Here is a 17,658-nt window from a genome sequence, read left to right on the forward strand (position 1 = left end):
CTCTCCCTGACTTTCTCTTAGCCCCTCTCTCTTCTTTCCAGCCATTTTCCCTCTCTGAGAGCTCAGCACCCTTCTCCACCCTCGCCCTCCTCACATATGCTCGAAGATCACATCTGAAAACCTTTGTCACATACAGACCGTAGATCGTGGCTCCTGAGATCAATTCCTTCCTGTTCCCATATTCTTCAGGAGGCCCCAGGTCTCAGGCAGAGCTGGCTGACCTGGATCACAGCTGTTTCCGGTGGTCCCCATCTGTGACAGACTTGCTCACCTGGCTCCAGGGACCCAGGGCCCTGTGTGCACAGCTGAATAGCATAATTCAACCAAGTCACAGAGGGCCAGGAGACTTTTCTGTGGGCCTCCTTGTGCTGTAGGAGGACTCCTGTGTACCCAGCATGAAGCTGTCCGGGCCATACTGTGAGACCAGCACTGAGCGTTAGAGCAATGGTTCTCAACCTGTGGGTCTCAACCTCTTTGGGAGTTGATTGACTCTACCACAAGGGATGCCTATCAGATAACCTGCCTATCAGATATTTACATTATGATTCATAACAGTGGAAAAATTACAGTTGTGAAGTAGCAACAAAAATAATTTTATGGTTGGGGGGGTCACCAAAGCATGAGGAGCGGTATTAAACGGTCCTGGCCTTAGGAAGATTGAGAACAGCTGCTCTAGAGTGTACCTAGCACTGATCTGTGGAGCCCCTACTGTGTGTCAAACACTGAACTGTGTGCACAGCAGGGAGCTAAGGGGCCCCTACTATGTACCCAGCACTGAGTAGGCATTTCAGGACTCAGAGAAGACTAGGACTCCAGATCCTCACAGACTCTGGGAAGAGCAGCTACAAGGCAGGAATTCGATAACCGTCTGCGCTGCCAATCAAGTTCTAGACAAGAGTAGGAGAGATGTCACAGGCATGATGAATTGCCAAAGTAATTGTGCAGATAGTCATCGCGCAGAGCAGGGAAAGTCAGGGGTAGGGGATTAGGCAAAGATCAATGAGCAGCAAGCAGAATGGAGTTTGGGTCCAACTTCCACCACCCAGCAGCCATATGACCTTGAAAGTTGTTTTCCCTGCTCTCTAAGAACAAATCCGTCCACAACACCAAGGGTTTCAGAGAGGGCCATCTTGTTGGTGCTTAGAGCTGTGTTGCAAGAAGTTGACAGTAATAAAACCAGGTGACTCCACCCAGGGGCTCACACTCCAAGGTCCAATCAGCCCCTTCAGCACTGCACCCAGATGTTTCAACTGACCCATACACAGCATGATCGGGAAGTTCCCGCTGGGTATGTCCTCACGTTCTTCCGGTAATCCTGAATGCTTTGTGGGCCAGATCTGAACATTCTCATCTCACAGAGGAGGGAGGCCAGGAGAGAAGGAGAGCCCAGAATGGGGTGTGGGTCTGCTGCACTTCTGGAGAGGACTACAGGGGAGGAATGAGATCCTTGTGTGTTTGTCTGAGTGTGGGGTAGCCTCTCCTCCTCTTCCCCAGCCCCCATTCCCAGGTAGACAACACCACTGCCAACATGCTGAGACCCAGCTATGCTGTCATTCCAGAATCCAGCAGGCAGCCACTTTGATCCGCTACTAATTCTTTATTTAAAAAAGATTCACAACTCAATTACATCGGGTAACAATAGCTCACAGTCAATAATACAAAACACAAACCCAGTACACATCTAGTCTGACCAGGGGACCTGGATTTAGATGAGGAAAAACAAAAAGATTACAGCATCCACTCGTCCAGAGGACTATCTGGCAATTTCCAGCAAATTAGAATCACTGTGAGTCACTCTCCACACTTGAGTGGCAGGTATATTAATTTCTCATCATTTGTCAACCATCAAAAGTAAATTGTTTACTGAGTTTGGGGAGAGCATGCTGGAGGGGGGCGGGCTGTGGTGGTTGCTCTGACGTGGCTTGGGAAGCTCTGATCTAAAGAGTCCAGGCTGCAGCAGAGCTGAGCAGATGTGTGCTTTATCAGCTCAATACAGAGGAGGATCGCAGATGAAACAGAGCAGGGGTGGACCAGGACCCTGTGCCATGCCCTGTTCTACCTAGTACCCCACTTTCATTTCCTTCTGCCTCCCAGCACCCACCCCCCAAAAAAGCACACACTAGCAGAAACACCCCTAACAATGTCTGCATGCATTACTCAGTGACTGTCCTCTTGAAGTTAGTTAGGTCCTTGTAGACATTATCTCATTTAATTCCCACCGTCATCTTTCAAGGCCAATGTTAGTGGTATATTATCAAGGGGCTCAGAGAGGGAAGACAATCTACCCAAGGTAACAGAGGGATTGAGTAAGACCAGGTAAAGCCAGGATATGAAAGCAAGACATCTCAGCCATGAACTTGAAGAAGGTTGTAGTTTGATGTCATGGAGTGCAGAGTGTGCACCTAGGAGGAGCTGTACTGTCTGGTTGCTCCCTGTCCTGAGGAGCAAAGCTGGGATTTGGCTTCAGGTTTGTGGGAAGGCAAGCCCTGGTCACTCTGAGGCAGGGTGGGACTTGTAGTTTAGTGAGTTAAACTCTGAGGTCCCAGGCCTCACAGGGGGAGGAGGAAGGACCACCCCCTCCCAAGACTTAACAATCCCTTAAACATTCATTCCTAAGATGCTGAGGCCACCACCAGGAGAGTAAGCACCAGTCACTAATGCCTGCTTCTCAGGTTTTGCTGGGGACTGTAGAGACCCTGCCTTGGCCTTGCCTCCATTCACAGCTTTTAAAACCCACTTTCTCTCTCCATCTCTGAGGCCTTCACGTTTTTCCCTCAGCAGTGAGAGCTGAAGCTCCTACAGCTGGGTTTCCTCAGGTCACATGACCAGGACTTCCAGGACTAGAAGTACAGCTCATGGCTCAGGGCTCTTGTCAGCACACTACACTGCCAAGAACTGAGATCTGGAGGGAGCTGGTGGAGCTTGGATCTCTGGAGGGGTAGAAGAAAGATGAAGGCGGGCCGAGGGAGAGAAAAGGAGTCAGGAACAAACAACTTCCGAAATATAATAATTTGGCTAAATTTAAACATGTGAAAGAGTTCAGAATGATTCATAATGCATGCAGATTGATGTAAATGACTATGCAAATGATGCAGGCAGGAATGAGCAGGGAACAGCCCACCTCTCTGCAGTAAGCAGTCTGGAGCAGGACAAGGACCTAGGTAGAAGTTTTCCCAAGCAAAACCCATCTTGGGGTGGAAATAAGGCCTTTTCATGCAACCTGACCAAGTCCTAGAAATTATATTTTAAGGCCAATATTATTATCTTCCTCTTACATTACCAAGTGTTGAGGTCCACACTGCCCAGCTTGGGGGCCACTGTGTCCCACCCGAGCTGCTGCTCCAGTCCGCAGGTCAGGGTCTAGCAAGAGAGAGAGTGGGGATGAAGGGGAAGAGACACGAAGAATGGAGACAAGACAGAGATTCTGATCAAGTCTCAAGTCTCATTTATTGTCTCTCATTGAAGGGAAGTCTGGGGTATTTATATGCTTTGCCATGTGCCTTGTAGGTGTGTATAGCGTGGATAGCACGTGCACCATGTGCCTTGCAGGCATGGATACCACATGCACGTTGCAGCTGGGGGCACTAAACAACAAAACAAGATATGTAGAATAAACAAGATATTTATCAGAGTGTGCTCAGCTGTTGTAGGCTGTTGAAAAACAAGTCTCTTGTCAGGGTATATGGCTCAAAATGGCTGCAAAGATGGTAGCTGCTTTTTGCTACAAGTCAACTCCCAACAACCAAGAAATTGGGGCTCAGAAAGGGAAGACTATGTACCCAAGGTCACACAGCATATGCACACATGCACACTTGCACAGAGATCAAAGGAGACCACCGAGTATCATTGTTCTCTTGAGACAGGGTCCCTTACTGAATCTAGAACTAAGGGACAGCAAGAAAGCCCCAGCGATCCTCCTACCTTTAACCCCCAACCCTGATACACACAGTGCTGGGGTTACAGGTGCAAATTTAAACTCAGGTCTGCAAGCTCTCTTATCTGCTGAGCCAGCCCTCTCTTGTCCCTGTATAGTGTACCAAGAATGTGTAGCTGGAGGTCAGAAGGAATTGACAGTGTCCTCTCAGGCCCCTCTTTGTTAAGCTTCCTATGTTTCCCAGCTGTATACATGGAACAGGAAGTGACCTCTAGAGAAAATGGCTCACAGCCCACCACTGCTCAGGTGTGTGGCCGCAGGTGAGGTCATCTCTCTGGGCCTCCGTTTTCTCATCTTTCAAATGAGATTAATCACATCTTTTTTGTGTCAACACATATTGCAGCCCACACACTGGAGCCTTCTCCCTTCCTTTTCCAAACCTACAATCCCCCTTCCCCACACTGGCCACCAGCTGCCACTGGACATCTGAGAGGCTCCAAGCATCTCCCTTTTGTCTTGTCTGAGAATCCTCCCATCTGTCACCTCCACCACAACTTCAGATCTCCAGACGTCCCCCTAGCTCTAAGAACTTGATGACCCACAGTCTTCACTGAAATTTGCAGCAGCTCGTGCATCTCCATTACATCATCTCTCTTTGCTTTGCACCATCATGTGAGTTTGGAAAAGAAGACAAATCTCTTCTTCTGTTAGAGATGAGACTGGGTCTCCACAGTGGGCACACAGACTCCGATCTTGGAGCCCAACAGCTTCCTGCACTTTGCCTCAAGGAAGAACAGCCCTACAGTGGGGGTCTCTCTTTGCATAACTGTGTGCATTTCCCAGATTCTCCATAACCTCTTGCAGGGCCTGGAACCCATCTCAGGTCTTCTCTCCTCCATGAAGCCTGATGCTATTCCCAGCACTGAGGTGCCCGAGTAGCCAACTGGATCATGAACACCAGATAGTATTTGCATTCCGTGGAGAAATTCTAATGCATTCTTGTCTGATGCATTAGAAAACAGCCAGTCTCTAGGACTGTCCCTGCAAAAAGGACTTGGACTGCACCTTGGGAGAGATTGAGAGGTCTCCCATGTTCAGAACACAGGGTTTTACAGAAGCCATTGTATAAGTGGACAAAGCTGCCTTCCATCTCTTGTTGGCTTTTCCTAAAGGACTTTCCTCCACCTGAATGCACAGGGACAGGAAAACCCTCCCTGAGCCCCTGGCAGTGGTTCTCCAGAGAGGCGTTCATTAGTTTGTCAGTTGGTAGGCTGCCTGTCTTTAAGGCCTACTGTGCCTCGGCCAAGATTCACAAGCTGAGTTTTTCCGATCCTTCCTTGACTTCATCTCAGCAACCGCAGAGATTCCCACTTCCCCACGCTCTGTCTTTATTTTCATAGTGATCACTTGTTTGTTGCCTGCACAGATCGCTCCAGGAAGAGTTACGACTGGGATGGTATAAACAGTCTGGCTCATAAGCACGCTCTCTTCAGAGGATGCGCCTTGTTTCTAGGCCCCAAGGAGAGACTTTCAAACTTTGTGCCAAGTCAGTTACTGCTAACTACTAACACAGTTCACACACACTAACAAGGACCACTTACTGAGTGCCTATTGTGTACCAGCCCCAAGGATTTCAAGGCTAAATTCCTTTATTGTTCATAATACTTGTGGGAAAAGAGATGGGTTCTCTTATTTTTTCCAATCATATATAAGGAACCAGGAGGGACTTGATCTAAGGTCATGTGAGTCTTTTACTATAGAGCTAGGAAATCCTGAATGGGGTCTAGGTGTTCCGCCCTCTCCCCAACCCCACTCCTCCCCTATCTCACATCTGACTAATCCCTCACCTTTCTAGCTTTATGAATAAGCAGCCTCAACTTCCCCTCTAAACCAACTCCTTTCTCCCAACAGTGGGGAGCGATCTCCCTCCTGGTTGACCTCATAGAGTTATGTGGACAAGAACTCTCAGACCTGTTCTGAGAGCTGGGGCTTGGTCCCCTGGACGCTCACAGATTCAAAGGGGCTGGGGTCCGTCTCCTACCACAATAGAAACCGTCATGCTTTGTCCTGTTGCAGTATCTCGGGATATGGAGCAGCTGGCGGGAAAGGTGGGAAGAACACCATGATGCGGTCCCATGGCGTGTCTGTCCTGGGCATCTTCAATCTGGAGAAGGATGACACGCTCTACATCCTTGTCGGTCAGCAAGGGGAGGATGCCTGTCCCAGGGTAAGTTCCCAGAGCAGGGACTTGTCCCAACACCAGATGAGGTGAGGGTGACCTCTTGAAGGACAGTAACCTCCAATGATCCTTTTGGGGATTCACATTTAAAGACCTGCAGCAACTCTGTCTGTGAATACCCCTCCTTTCTTAGGGCCATTTGAGTACATAAGGACACAGGGAATTAGGACCTACTGCAGTTTTATAGCCCCATAGGAGCTAAGACTGAAGTTTGGGTTTCATGACTGACTTTAAAGCCAAAAGTCTGAATCTTACCTAAATGGACCAAGGTTGGATGTTCCCTACAGAACTAGGAAAGGGAGTCCCCTTCTGCTCTGGCTGAGACACTATTGTATTGTACTTAATCCTACCATTATGACTAGTGAACAGTCACTTAAAATCAGACATATAGGTATATATAAAAGCACCAAAAAATGTGCTGAAAGAAACGGCTAACAGTGGCTACTTCTTAGAAGGAGACTGGATTGGGAGTGCCTGGTAAATAATGTCTGAAATTGTCACAAAAAGAATGTTCTTAGGTTTGATATGTAGCTCAGTTGGTATAGTGTTTGCCTAGACTGCACAGGGCTTTTTTCCTGAGCATGGTGGTGCACAACCGAAAACCCAATACTTGGGAGACAGAAGAACAGTCAAGGTCAATCTTCAAGTGCATCTGGACTCTGAATTCAGCCTGGGATAGGTGGACACAGGAGCCCTTAACTCAAAAAAAAAAAAAAAAAAAAAAAAAAAAAGAGTAGGGCTAAAGAGATGGCTCAGCAGTTTAAGAGCACAGGCTGCTCTTCCAGAGGTCCTGAGTTCAAATCTCAGCAACAACATGGTGGCTCACAACCATCTGTAATAGGATCCAATGTCCTCTTCTGGTATGCATGAAGTCAAGATAATCATATACATAAAATAAATAAATAGATCTTTTTTTAAAAAAAAGCAAAAGAAAGTCTTCATATATTATTTATTTGTATGATTAAAACTAAAATAAATTAAAGCATAGACTGAGAGCCAGAATGTTGGCAGTTCACTTCCCACTAGTTGCTTTTATATCGTTCTGACAAAATACCTGTGAGAAATGATGTCTAAAGAAGAAGATTCATCTTGGCTCATGGTTTTAAGAAGTCTCAGCCTAGGATGGAGGGTGGTCAGGAAGCCGGGCCCTTAACGTAATAAACCTGGGCAAACGGAAGACACTCATTGTCATAAAAGTAATGTGCGAATCTGAGTCCCCTAGAGACCGGACCTGGGAATGTCAGCCTTTGTGGTTGCCCTCGTGAACTCTATATAAAAACTGCACCCAGCTTTTTTTGGCTCGGGGTTCCTCTTGCCTGTGTGCAAGGGAGCCCCAGTGCACTGGTTATTATCATTAAACCTCATGTTTTTGCAGCGGGGAAAAAAAAAAAGAAGTCTCAATTAAGCATTGTGGAGAAGGCACAGGGGACTTCACAACAGCAGATCTGGAAACAGAGGGGCCCGGCAGGTACCAAGACAAGAAAGACCTTCAGGGCCCATCCCTAATAATCTGCTTCCCCAGCGAGCTAGACTTCACCCTCTAAACACTCCACAACCTCCCAAAACAGCATCAACTGGAAAACAAACAATCAGACTATAAGCCTATGGGGGAACATTTCAGGCTTAAACTCCACTTTACAAATGAGGAGAGTGGGGACCTCAGAGGTGAAGGGACTTGCCCAACCTCTCTCACAAAGTAGCCTAGAACTCTAGAGCACTGTTTTAGCTGCATCCTACACTTATCTGAGCAATAGTTTCTGTGACCTTTCCCCCATTTACCACTTATATAACCCATCACTGGACAAGCCTCTGTGATTCCAAAGGCAGCCTGGCATTGTGTTTCCTTGACCCACTGGGAAAAATCCAGCTCAGGAGCTGAGAATGTCAGAGCAGTGAAAAGTTGAAAGCACAGTGAGGATTCTCTAGACAGCAGTTATGAAGCCCTAGACACCCCAGTTCTCTGCCTCTTGCCTTGCCAGTGTGAGGGGGTGGTAACACACTGCTACTGCTGGCTATGCTGTCGGGAACTCAGGCCCAGGACCCAGCAGATATCCTTTGCAGGGGTCCCAATACCTGGCTCTCCAACAGTCGTCCCAGCAGCCTGGGTGTGCAGATCATGGAGCAGGACCCTCCAAGAAAGCTGCTCAGTAAAAAAAAAAAAAAAAAAAAAACACACAAAACTTAGCTCCAAAGAGCCAGGTGTTGAGCTGTGACTTCAGGAGGTAGCAAGTGCGAGCCTCTCAGCTGCCCTGCTCCCCACCCCGTACTTCCACCCTTCCCCCAGTTAACAGAAAGCCAGAGAACCAAGCCTGGTGGGCACAACCTCCCGTCTGAGAAATGCTTCCACTCCAACTTTTATTTAGGAACTATAATCAGGATTTTGCAGGCTGTTATAATATATTAAGTCATTAAATTACAGGCTGCTGTAATTTTCACAGGAATTTATTGAGTGCTAATGTAATTCTTTCATCTAAGCAGAAAGATTGCATTGACTTCTGCAAGGGACTTTTACTTGATTGGATTGTAATCAGTTATGTCTTTTCACGGGACTATGTCCTTTTTTTTTTTTTTAATTCAATTGTAATCTACTTGTTCCTCTAGGTTGCTGCACTTTATCATTCTTATTAATCAACCTACTTGTTCTCAAACTTTGTGCATACACAAGGAGAGTTCCCAAGAGGGCAGGAGGAGGCCATGTCAGGCATAAGCAGAGGAAAGCGCCCTCTGCTGGTTGGGCCAGGCATGCCATGCACACTTGAGCTTGGGAAGAAAGTTATGGGTCCTCTTACACCCTCCCTGTGGGTCCTTAGGAGAGGAGTACCAGCTGTCTCCAAGCACTATCTCCACCTCCAGTTTTCACTGGGAAAAAAATGAGAATGAAGTGAACTTTAAGAATTAAGCTGCTGTTGAGCTGGCTTAACTGCACATCTGTGAGAGGCTCTCTACCTGATGCCTAGCCATCCCAAGCTCCGGGTACAGGAAGTCGGCTCTAGCTGCTGCTGGGAAACAGCCTTTACACACCCGCACAGAGAGAGAGAGAGAGAGAGAGAGAGAGAGAGAGAGAGAGAGAGAGAGAGAGAGAGACAGAGAGAGAGAGACAGACAGAGACAGACAGACAGAGACAGACAGAGACAGAGACAGACAGAGACAGAGACACAGAGACACAGAAAGAACAGAGATAGAGACACAGAGAGTCAGAGACACAGAGAGTCAGAGACAGGGACACAGGAAGAGAGATACAGGGACACAGGGACAGAGAAGAGCCTGTTTCCTACCACACCTTGCCTCATAACATGAGTCCGAATCAGGCTTCCTCCACATAAGCACTGTTGGAATTCTTGAGTAGCTTTTCTTTACAGCAGAGAGGGGACCTCTTCCACGTTGTGGATGGTGTTCAGCACCACCCTCATCATCCTCCACCACTTGATGCCAGCCGTATGTATCCCCAGCAATAACCATCAAAACATATCTCCTGAAAAATCCCAGATGCCCCCTAGATGGCAAAATCACTGATCCAGTGGCTAATCCCCATACCCCAACCCAGCAAGCACCAGGAAGGCCAATGCACTGGCCAGACCATCCTCTGTTCATTCAAACTGATTCAACAAACATGAGCTGAGTACCTGTGTGTGCCATTGGCATCTAGAAAATTGGGACATTCAATGAACAAAGAGATCTTACACAAAAGGCACTGCCATTCTAACAAGGAGAGGAAGACTTGGCTCTCCCTGAGGTGAGAGCATGCCTGTGCACCCAAGGAGAGAAGCAGAGGGCAAAGGGGGTCACTAAGAGCTGAGGGCCAAGGGAACAGGCTGGGCCAGGCCACTGCAATGACATCCCACATCCTCAAAGCCAGATCGTGATATAAAGGGCATGCCTCCAAGGACTCCCTGTGGCTGCACCATGAAGTTTGCATCCCACAGGCTCAAGGGAAGAGGCAAGCACCAGATTCAAAGGATACTGCATTCATCCAGCAAGAGATGCTGGTGGCTTGGACCATGTAGTCGAAGTGGAGGAGGTGAAAAGCGACTGGATACTGGGCATGCTTGAAATGTGAAATCCAAGAGGGCTTCCTGCCTGATTATATGAGGAACTGAGAGAAAGAAAAGTCAAGAGCGACTCCAAGAACTGAGCTCAGTTGTCTCCTGCCAGGGGATACTGCAGAAGGGGCATCTTGGGCTGGACTCATGTCTGTAATCCCAAGAAGTTTGAAGTCAGCCAGGCCTGCATACTGAGTTTCAGGCTAGCCTCAGTTACAAGTGAGACTGTCTTAAAACATGCACACACACACACACACACACACACACACACACACACACACAGTATAGATTAGGGGACAAGGTGAGGAGGTAGAGGTCAAGCACACTGACTATGGAGATCCCGTTAGACAACAAAGCAGCTATGGGAGATGGCAGGTGGGCAACACAGATAGACTACTGGGGTTTAGAAGAGATCAGGGAGGAAGATCTAAATCAACATAGATCACATGGGCTGAGGTTGCCTATGGTGTGGTCCAGATAGAGAAGAGGAACCAAGAATGAGCCCTGGGTCCCAATATTTAGAGGTTAGAAGGAAAAAGAAGAGAAACTAACAAGGAACAGGGAGGGAGGGAGGACTTGGTGGTAGGGGAAGTCTGACAAGTCAAAAGAAGTCTGAAGAAGTACACCATCTCCACCAGAGGCTCTCACTAGGTCAGAGCAATGCTTGCTGAGAACAGCTCATCTCTTAGGCATCCTCTGCCCTCATTTAAAGGGATGCATGGAGCAGGGACATGTTACACAAGCCATCCTCAAACTCCACTGCTCTTGCCCCCACACCAAACCAGCAGTCTCCAGAATTATTTCTCAGAAGGAGGCAACCCCAGGATATGGAGGTCACAGTGCTAGCTGCCAGCGGAGAGAAAGAAGAGGAGACAGGTCTGGAAGTGAATCTATTCAGCTCTGCTGGTTCACTCTGGACAGCCCTTTGAGTTATAGTTGGAGGCAAGTCCAGGACCCTGACAGCCTCATCAAAGTACTGCCCAGCTGACAGCCCCCATCCTCCCTCCCTCCCCTGGACCCAGCCTCTGGGCATGCACATTGCCACCCATCCCTGTCTGAGGCCACCTTCCCAGCAGTCTTCCCAAAGTCCTAGACATGGCTGCATACACCTAGGGGAAATGTTAGCTCTCCCCCAGCAGTCCAGAGCACATTAAATCCACTGTAAGAAATGTCAAATTATTTCCATCATTAAATCCAAAATGCCATAAAACAAATTGCATCTCGGCTGTTTATCTGGAAATTTCTCGAGTACCCACTGCTGGCACTCCTGAATACTTTAGCATAAGGAGCGACTCAAGATGGATTGCCATGTCCACTGGCTGGTTATGCAACAGCGTTTGATGAAAATTTGATGTTTTATTGGCTTTTATCCCATTAAGTGAAAGAGAACTCATTTTCCTCTAAGGTCAGGCTGGTGTTTAGAGAATTCATCTGAGCTGCATTGGCCACGGAAGGTGTGAGTATTCTTCAGGCAGTAGCCTCTTCCTCCCAGGATTCCAGGATTTTATGTTACAGACATCTCAGCATAATCCCAGAAACCTCCACATCCCCAGAGGCCTGTGGGGCCCAGAAGTGAATCTAATGAGATACTAATTCAGCCACCTGTCCATCCTTAACATGTGTGGCACAAAGTATTAGCGGCCGGCCTGCATATCCACGCAACTTGTGATGGCGTCGTTCCCATCGCACACCTGAGGACCACACCACAGTCACTCGAAGTGATGATGAGTGTAGCTATCAGATCCCAAGGTCCGAGCCCTCTTCTACACGGCAGCCAGGGGGCTCTACCTGAGGCTACATGCCAGAAATTTCTAGAAACAAGCAAAGGGATGTCAGATAGGGAGAATAACATGTGTAAGATGAGGAGATATGCCTTTCCTAAAGGTGGGCTGAGAATGGAAACTGCACAGTAGCTTTTGTTTATTTGTTCTGTATTTATTTTCAGTTCTTCTCATAATGTTCCAGAACTGTAATGCGAGAGAAAGAGACAGACAGACAGACAGACAGACAGACAGACATCTCAGTGCCTCTTCATTCCCAAGTCCAATACTGATCACCTGCCATGACCTGGCTGTTCGCTTAATCTGTATATGCCCTCCAGCCTCACTTCCCAGGGTCTTGGCAGCTCTTCTGAGCAGCCACAGGATCCTAACTGGGCCCTCTGGATGACGCTGGACTTTTCTAAGCAAGACCTTCAAGTCTTTCCCTCCCCCGCACCCCCACTTACCTCCTTTCCTGTAGGTCATGCTACTCTTGGCTTTTTTTTTTTTTTTTTTTTTTTTTTTTTCAGAGCTGAGGATTGAACCCAGGGCCTTGCGCTTGCTAGGCAAGCGCTCTACCACTGAGCTAAATCCCCAACCCATGCTACTCTTGGAATGACCTGAATTTTTCTTGTCTCTGTTGAAATCCTCCCCATACTCTATAGCCCACCCAGAAGCCACTCCTGCAGGCAGTCCTCCCTAGCTGCAATCCATCCCCCAGCTTCCCATAACATTTGTATCCAAGCCAGCCTTTGTGGCCCTTTCCTAACACTGCTCAAAGTGATCATTGTTTGTGTGTGTTTACTTTTGACTCCTCAATAAGCAGTCTGACCATAAGCAGTCTGAGAGGTGATCAGATCCTACCGTTAGCACACGAGGTCCCCGACTCGGGCACAAATCTAATGAGGTGGTCTTTGTTCATACAGGCAAACCAACTAATCCAGCAAGTGTGTGTCGGTGAGAACAATGTGATAGAAGAGGAAATCCGAGTGAACAGAAGCGTGCACGAGTGGGCAGGAGGAGGAGGAGGTGGGGGTGGAGCCACCTACGTGTTTAAGGTGAGATCTCCAAAGGATGAAGCAATGAATGGCTGGAGCCCACTGTGATGTTACAGCCCCAGAACAAAGCTAGACAGAAACCCCTGGGATGGCTTATGTCGAGGTAACTGTAGAACCCATAGCCCAGAAGGTGGTTGGGTTTGTCTGCCTGAGAAAGGGTACCACAACCTTTGCTTTTCAATTTCTGGGCTCCTTGTCCAGCCAGGCCGGGCAGACTATTCTAATATTATCAAAGCCAGACCACACATTGTAAGTGGGTTTCCATCTGGGTGCTTCCCCTGGGGACAATGATGCTAGGGGCTTATTCTTGAACTTGTGGAGATCCAAGAGAGAACTGAAGGTGGAGGACGAGAGACCTGCTTCTAATCACCAGCAATAATCTCTCCCAGGAGCTTCAGGGAAGGGGCTGCAGGAAAGATCCTTCAGGGTCTACCCCAGCTCCTCTGTAACCTATTAAAAGATGCATACCCTAGTGGGTTTGTATCGCCAGCTGAACCCCAACTGATCAGAGGGGAGTTACTGTAACATCAATTCCGGACCCTCAAACCACCACAGATGGGGAAGTCACCCATTGCCCTGCAAACTGTTAAACTGAAATATTTAAGCCGGGGCAGAGGTTCTCCCTGCCTAGCTCAGTCTCTTCATCTCCTAATGTCTCCTCCGGGCAGATGAAAGATGGAGTGCCTGTACCCCTGATCATTGCAGCCGGCGGTGGTGGCAGGGCCTATGGGGCCAAGACAGAAACGTTCCACCCAGAGAGACTGGAAAATAACTCCTCAGTTCTAGGGCTGAATGGCAATTCCGGAGCCGCAGGTAAAGCCCCGCCCTCTACCAGAAACTGCTTAGGGACCCTGCAGGCATTGTAGTCACTGGGCCTTGAGTGCTGGAGCTATTCCTATTGATGCCGATATGGGGAATGTGGGGGAGGGCATCCTGTTGCCTCTGAAGATGTCTTGCTGGCTTGAGGCTTGCTGGATAGCCCTATGAGGCCTGGGACGCCAACCCTCCAGTTTATACTGACAAAGCCAGTATACCTTGACTGCGAAGGGGCAGGGGGAGGTTCAATTCAGATTTGTTTGCCATTGGTGTGAATTGGAGCTTCATTTTGTAAGCTTGGCTCCCAATTACTAACATCTAGTCACCTCTACCAGAAACACACACACACACACACACACACACACACACACACCCCTACCTTTATATCTCTCTACTGTGCTGCCCTCTATGGGCTTGGGGGATCTCAACCAAGAGTTCATGGGGAAGATCTCACCTGGCAGGTTAACCCTTACAGGCCCAGTGAAATGCTCAGGAATCAAGCTTTGAATTCCTCTGCCCCTGCGTGGGCTTTTGGGAAGACAGCCCTGGCTAGCCAGTAAACCTCATGCGATTGCATCAAGTTGTGTTTCTCGTGAGCGATTTGGGGTGCGTCTGCAGTTCTCCGGGGATCGTGAGTTCTTTTTCGAGTGGGCTTTACACCAGGAGAGCCAGTCATGTGCTGGGATGGCTTATGTCGAGGTTCCTTCTGCATGGGTTTCCAGGGCCCAGTGAGGTCATCTCCTGGGGTCACTGGATTTGATGCCTCCGTGGGATGTCATATGGAGCAAGGAAGTGGAATGGGCACTGAAGTCTGGAGGAGCCGCAGGAGTCAATCATTGTAACCAAGTGCTAGTGGCCATTCACAGGGCTTAATTCTGTCCATCTGTAAGTTCCCTTCCCAAGAGCACAAGACAGCCCCTGGAGTTCCTGAAGCACAGCTAAGTGGCTACCAGTGTCACCAGGGATCACCCACACCCTGCTGCGTTCCTCCACAGCTCTAAAGAGGGCTGAGCCTGGCAAGAGGCAGCTAGCAGACAAATGTTCTTCCTATCAGACTCAACTGGCCCACACTTGGCACTTGAGGAATGTTTCTGAGCTCAGTCTTGTGGCTCTAACATCCACCCTCATCATTTCAATTTGAATCCTATTATCTCCAAGTTACAGGTGGGAAACTGTGGGAGCAGGGAGGGGGCAGGGGAAGCTCAGGATGAGGAGGTGAGGGCTTGGATTTCACAGCCATCAAACATGCTTGGGACTAGATAGAGCCTGATCTTGCAAGAAACTATGCATTGACCTTTGCAGGGGCCCAGCAGTTGGCTGCAGAGTCTTGTTAGAATCTTTCGGGAGGCAGCAGCCATACACTGAGAAGTTCCGACATCATTCTGCCTGTCCCCAGTGTCCCCCAAGTCTCTACTGAAGTGCACTGCCTACTCCTGAGCTGGAGAGGCCTGCCAGGAAGCAGGACACCAGGCACAACAGCTTTATAGACACATGCTGTGGCTTAAGAGGTGTCACTAGCGCCAATGGCTCACTACTCCTGGCTCCATCGCGAGCGGGACCCTGGGACAGAGCTCGTGGGAATGGCACTCAAAGACCACCACATCCCCTTTCCAACTTCGGCCTCCCCGTTCTCCTCTACCACTAGCCCCTCAAGAGGCACATCTCATTGTTTTGCCCCTGCAGGTGGTGGAGGCGGCTGGAATGATAACACTTCCTTGCTCTGGGCCGGAAAGTCTTTGCTGGAGGGTGCCGCCGGAGGACATTCCTGCCCCCAGGCCATGAAGAAGTGGGGGTGGGAGACAAGAGGGGGTTTCGGAGGGGGTGGAGGGGGGTGCTCCTCAGGTGGAGGAGGCGGAGGATACATAGGTAAAGATGATTGCGTTCTAGGTGTCACTCTTTCCCCTCTTAGTCCTAGGCTCCTCCCTCCCTGTCACCTTCCCGCCCCCACCACCCCCAGTGTAGACTGTGATGTCACTGCACGCTCCCCTCCCCTGTGCCTGGCTTGGGCCCGCCAGAGGCAGGGTGTTGGCTTCTGAGCCAGCATCCTGCCTCCAGGCTTGTTAGCAACAGCATCAAGATCCTATGTGATCCTTGATCCCTCCCATCCCGCCCCCACTCCTGCGCCCCTTTCAAAGCCGAGCATAAAAGCGTTTGGCTTCCCCAATGGTTCCATGAATCACCCACCACAAGGATCAGGCAGCCTGAAGACCGGACTCCTCTAACCCCTACAGCTCATTTGGGGGGTGAGGGAGGGGGCAGCTGGCTAAGCCAACATGGCCGAGTCTGGAGTCTGGTCTACTGTGTCATGGGCTCCTCCCTTTCAGCTTTCTGCCCAGCCCACTAGCTGCTTGAGAGCCACACTGTTCATGTGGGTGGGAACTATTCCCAGAAGCCACTGTGGGCAGCTTCAAACCCAGCCCTGCACCAGTCAGCCTGCTGTTGATCCCCCATTGCCTTGGGAAAAGTTTGCAGCTAAGAGACTGGCAGATGATACCCCCACCCTCCCCTCCAGATTAGGACACACTGCATGCCAGCACTGTGACGTTCTTCGTGTCTGTGTTTTGTTTTGTCGCTGTGTGGAAAATGCTTGTGCTAATCACACAAGCTTCCTTTCCCAGCTTTGGGTGGATGGGAGGACCCTGGGGGCAGAGGGAACCCCAAGATCACCCAGTCCCAGATGAAAGGAGGGACGGGAGCCTGAAGGCACAGTGACTCATCTCCTGGTCCCATCATGACCCCCAAGTGACCTAAGCAACTCTCTAAGCCACAAGGATGCACCCCAACCTCAAGAGACTAGAACCTTCTAGACTCTTGCTTACCTGCTACTTAGTACTGGAGGCAGTGTGGTAGAGACTCCCTGGATGATCTGACTCCAAACCACAAGGGAAATTGGCCTACACACCCATCTACAGAGTTAAACCAATGTACAGCCTCTGTGCCTGGAACCTCCCTTCCCTCTCCTGTTCCACAGCCCCCCAGTGATCCATAGCTTTGGCCAGAACTGCATGCCTGTTGATGTGCATGTGTGTTGAGACTTGGGCACCCACCTTTTGGGGTTCAACTCTTCTCTGGTTTGCCACAGGTGGCAACGCAGCATCAAACAATGACCCTGAAATGGATGGGGAAGATGGGGTTTCCTTCATCAGTCCATTGGGTATCCTGTACACCCCGGCCTTAAAAGGTACCCCCCCTTCTACCAGGTGATGATACAAACTTAAGCCATTTCTTCCACCAACCTGGACATTATATGGGGTCAGGATACCAAGGCATGGCTATGGACCACCTGCAGATACAAGTCTTCCTATAGCTCATCTTGTCATATTTTTGTGGAAGTTGGGGTATATGGCTGAATTTAGGCAGAGAGGCAGGCAGGACCTAGAAAATGACACAAGAGTTCCTAGAACACCTGTACTAGCACCAGAGTCCTGAATACAGGTCTTTCACTTACACACAGACAAACACATCCTCAGTCTCAGCTCTACTCAACCAAAGATGCACCCCCAAACAGAGATGGCAGAGGGACCTGGGATAGGGACCCCAAGAATCCACAGCAAGCAACCAGAGATAAAGGTCAAAGGCGGGGACCTGAGGGTGCAGGGTGATTGATCTTCGTGTTCAGCCTGAGACTGACCCTCCCTCCTTGTCACCAGTGATGGAGGGCCATGGGGAAGTGAATATCAAGCATTATCTAAACTGCAGTCACTGTGAGGTAGACGAATGTCACATGGACCCCGAGAGCCACAAAGTCATCTGCTTCTGTGACCACGGGACCGTGCTGGCTGACGATGGTGTCTCCTGCATTGGTAAGGGTCAGCAATGGGGGAGGGAAAGAGGGCCAAAGCTTGAGCCAACTGAACACTCCCAATTGTTA

General features: G+C 49.3%; 1 protein-coding gene and 1 long non-coding RNA gene across 3 annotated transcripts in view; one reads left to right on the forward strand and one right to left on the reverse strand.

The window, feature by feature from the left end:
- The window catches only part of Alk (ALK receptor tyrosine kinase), a 698,959-nt gene that overhangs the window by 651,119 nt on the left and 30,182 nt on the right, over positions 1-17,658 (forward strand). Inside the window, exons 13-18 of one of the 2 annotated variants that reach the window (XM_034514490.2) lie at positions 5,951-6,101; positions 12,840-12,971; positions 13,640-13,784; positions 15,471-15,653; positions 16,870-16,968; positions 17,438-17,590. In XM_034514490.2, the coding sequence (XP_034370381.1) occupies positions 5,951-6,101; positions 12,840-12,971; positions 13,640-13,784; positions 15,471-15,653; positions 16,870-16,968; positions 17,438-17,590 (863 nt within the window). Of the gene's footprint in view, positions 1-5,950; positions 6,102-12,839; positions 12,972-13,639; positions 13,785-14,762; positions 15,654-16,869; positions 16,969-17,437; positions 17,591-17,658 lie in introns of those variants that run through there. The other variant, XM_076942246.1, reaches the window with a different exon arrangement.
- On the reverse strand, positions 905-17,476 carry LOC143443902 (uncharacterized). The gene is made up of 5 exons (XR_013113298.1): positions 17,024-17,476; positions 16,835-16,896; positions 7,168-11,964; positions 5,916-6,038; positions 905-5,383 (listed from the first exon to the last, which is right to left on the reverse strand). It is a non-coding gene; the product is annotated as an uncharacterized LOC143443902 (long non-coding RNA).

The sequence above is a fragment of the Arvicanthis niloticus genome, chromosome 11 (assembly GCF_011762505.2).
Source record: "Arvicanthis niloticus isolate mArvNil1 chromosome 11, mArvNil1.pat.X, whole genome shotgun sequence".
In the NCBI taxonomy this organism is placed as follows: domain Eukaryota; kingdom Metazoa; phylum Chordata; class Mammalia; order Rodentia; family Muridae; genus Arvicanthis; species Arvicanthis niloticus.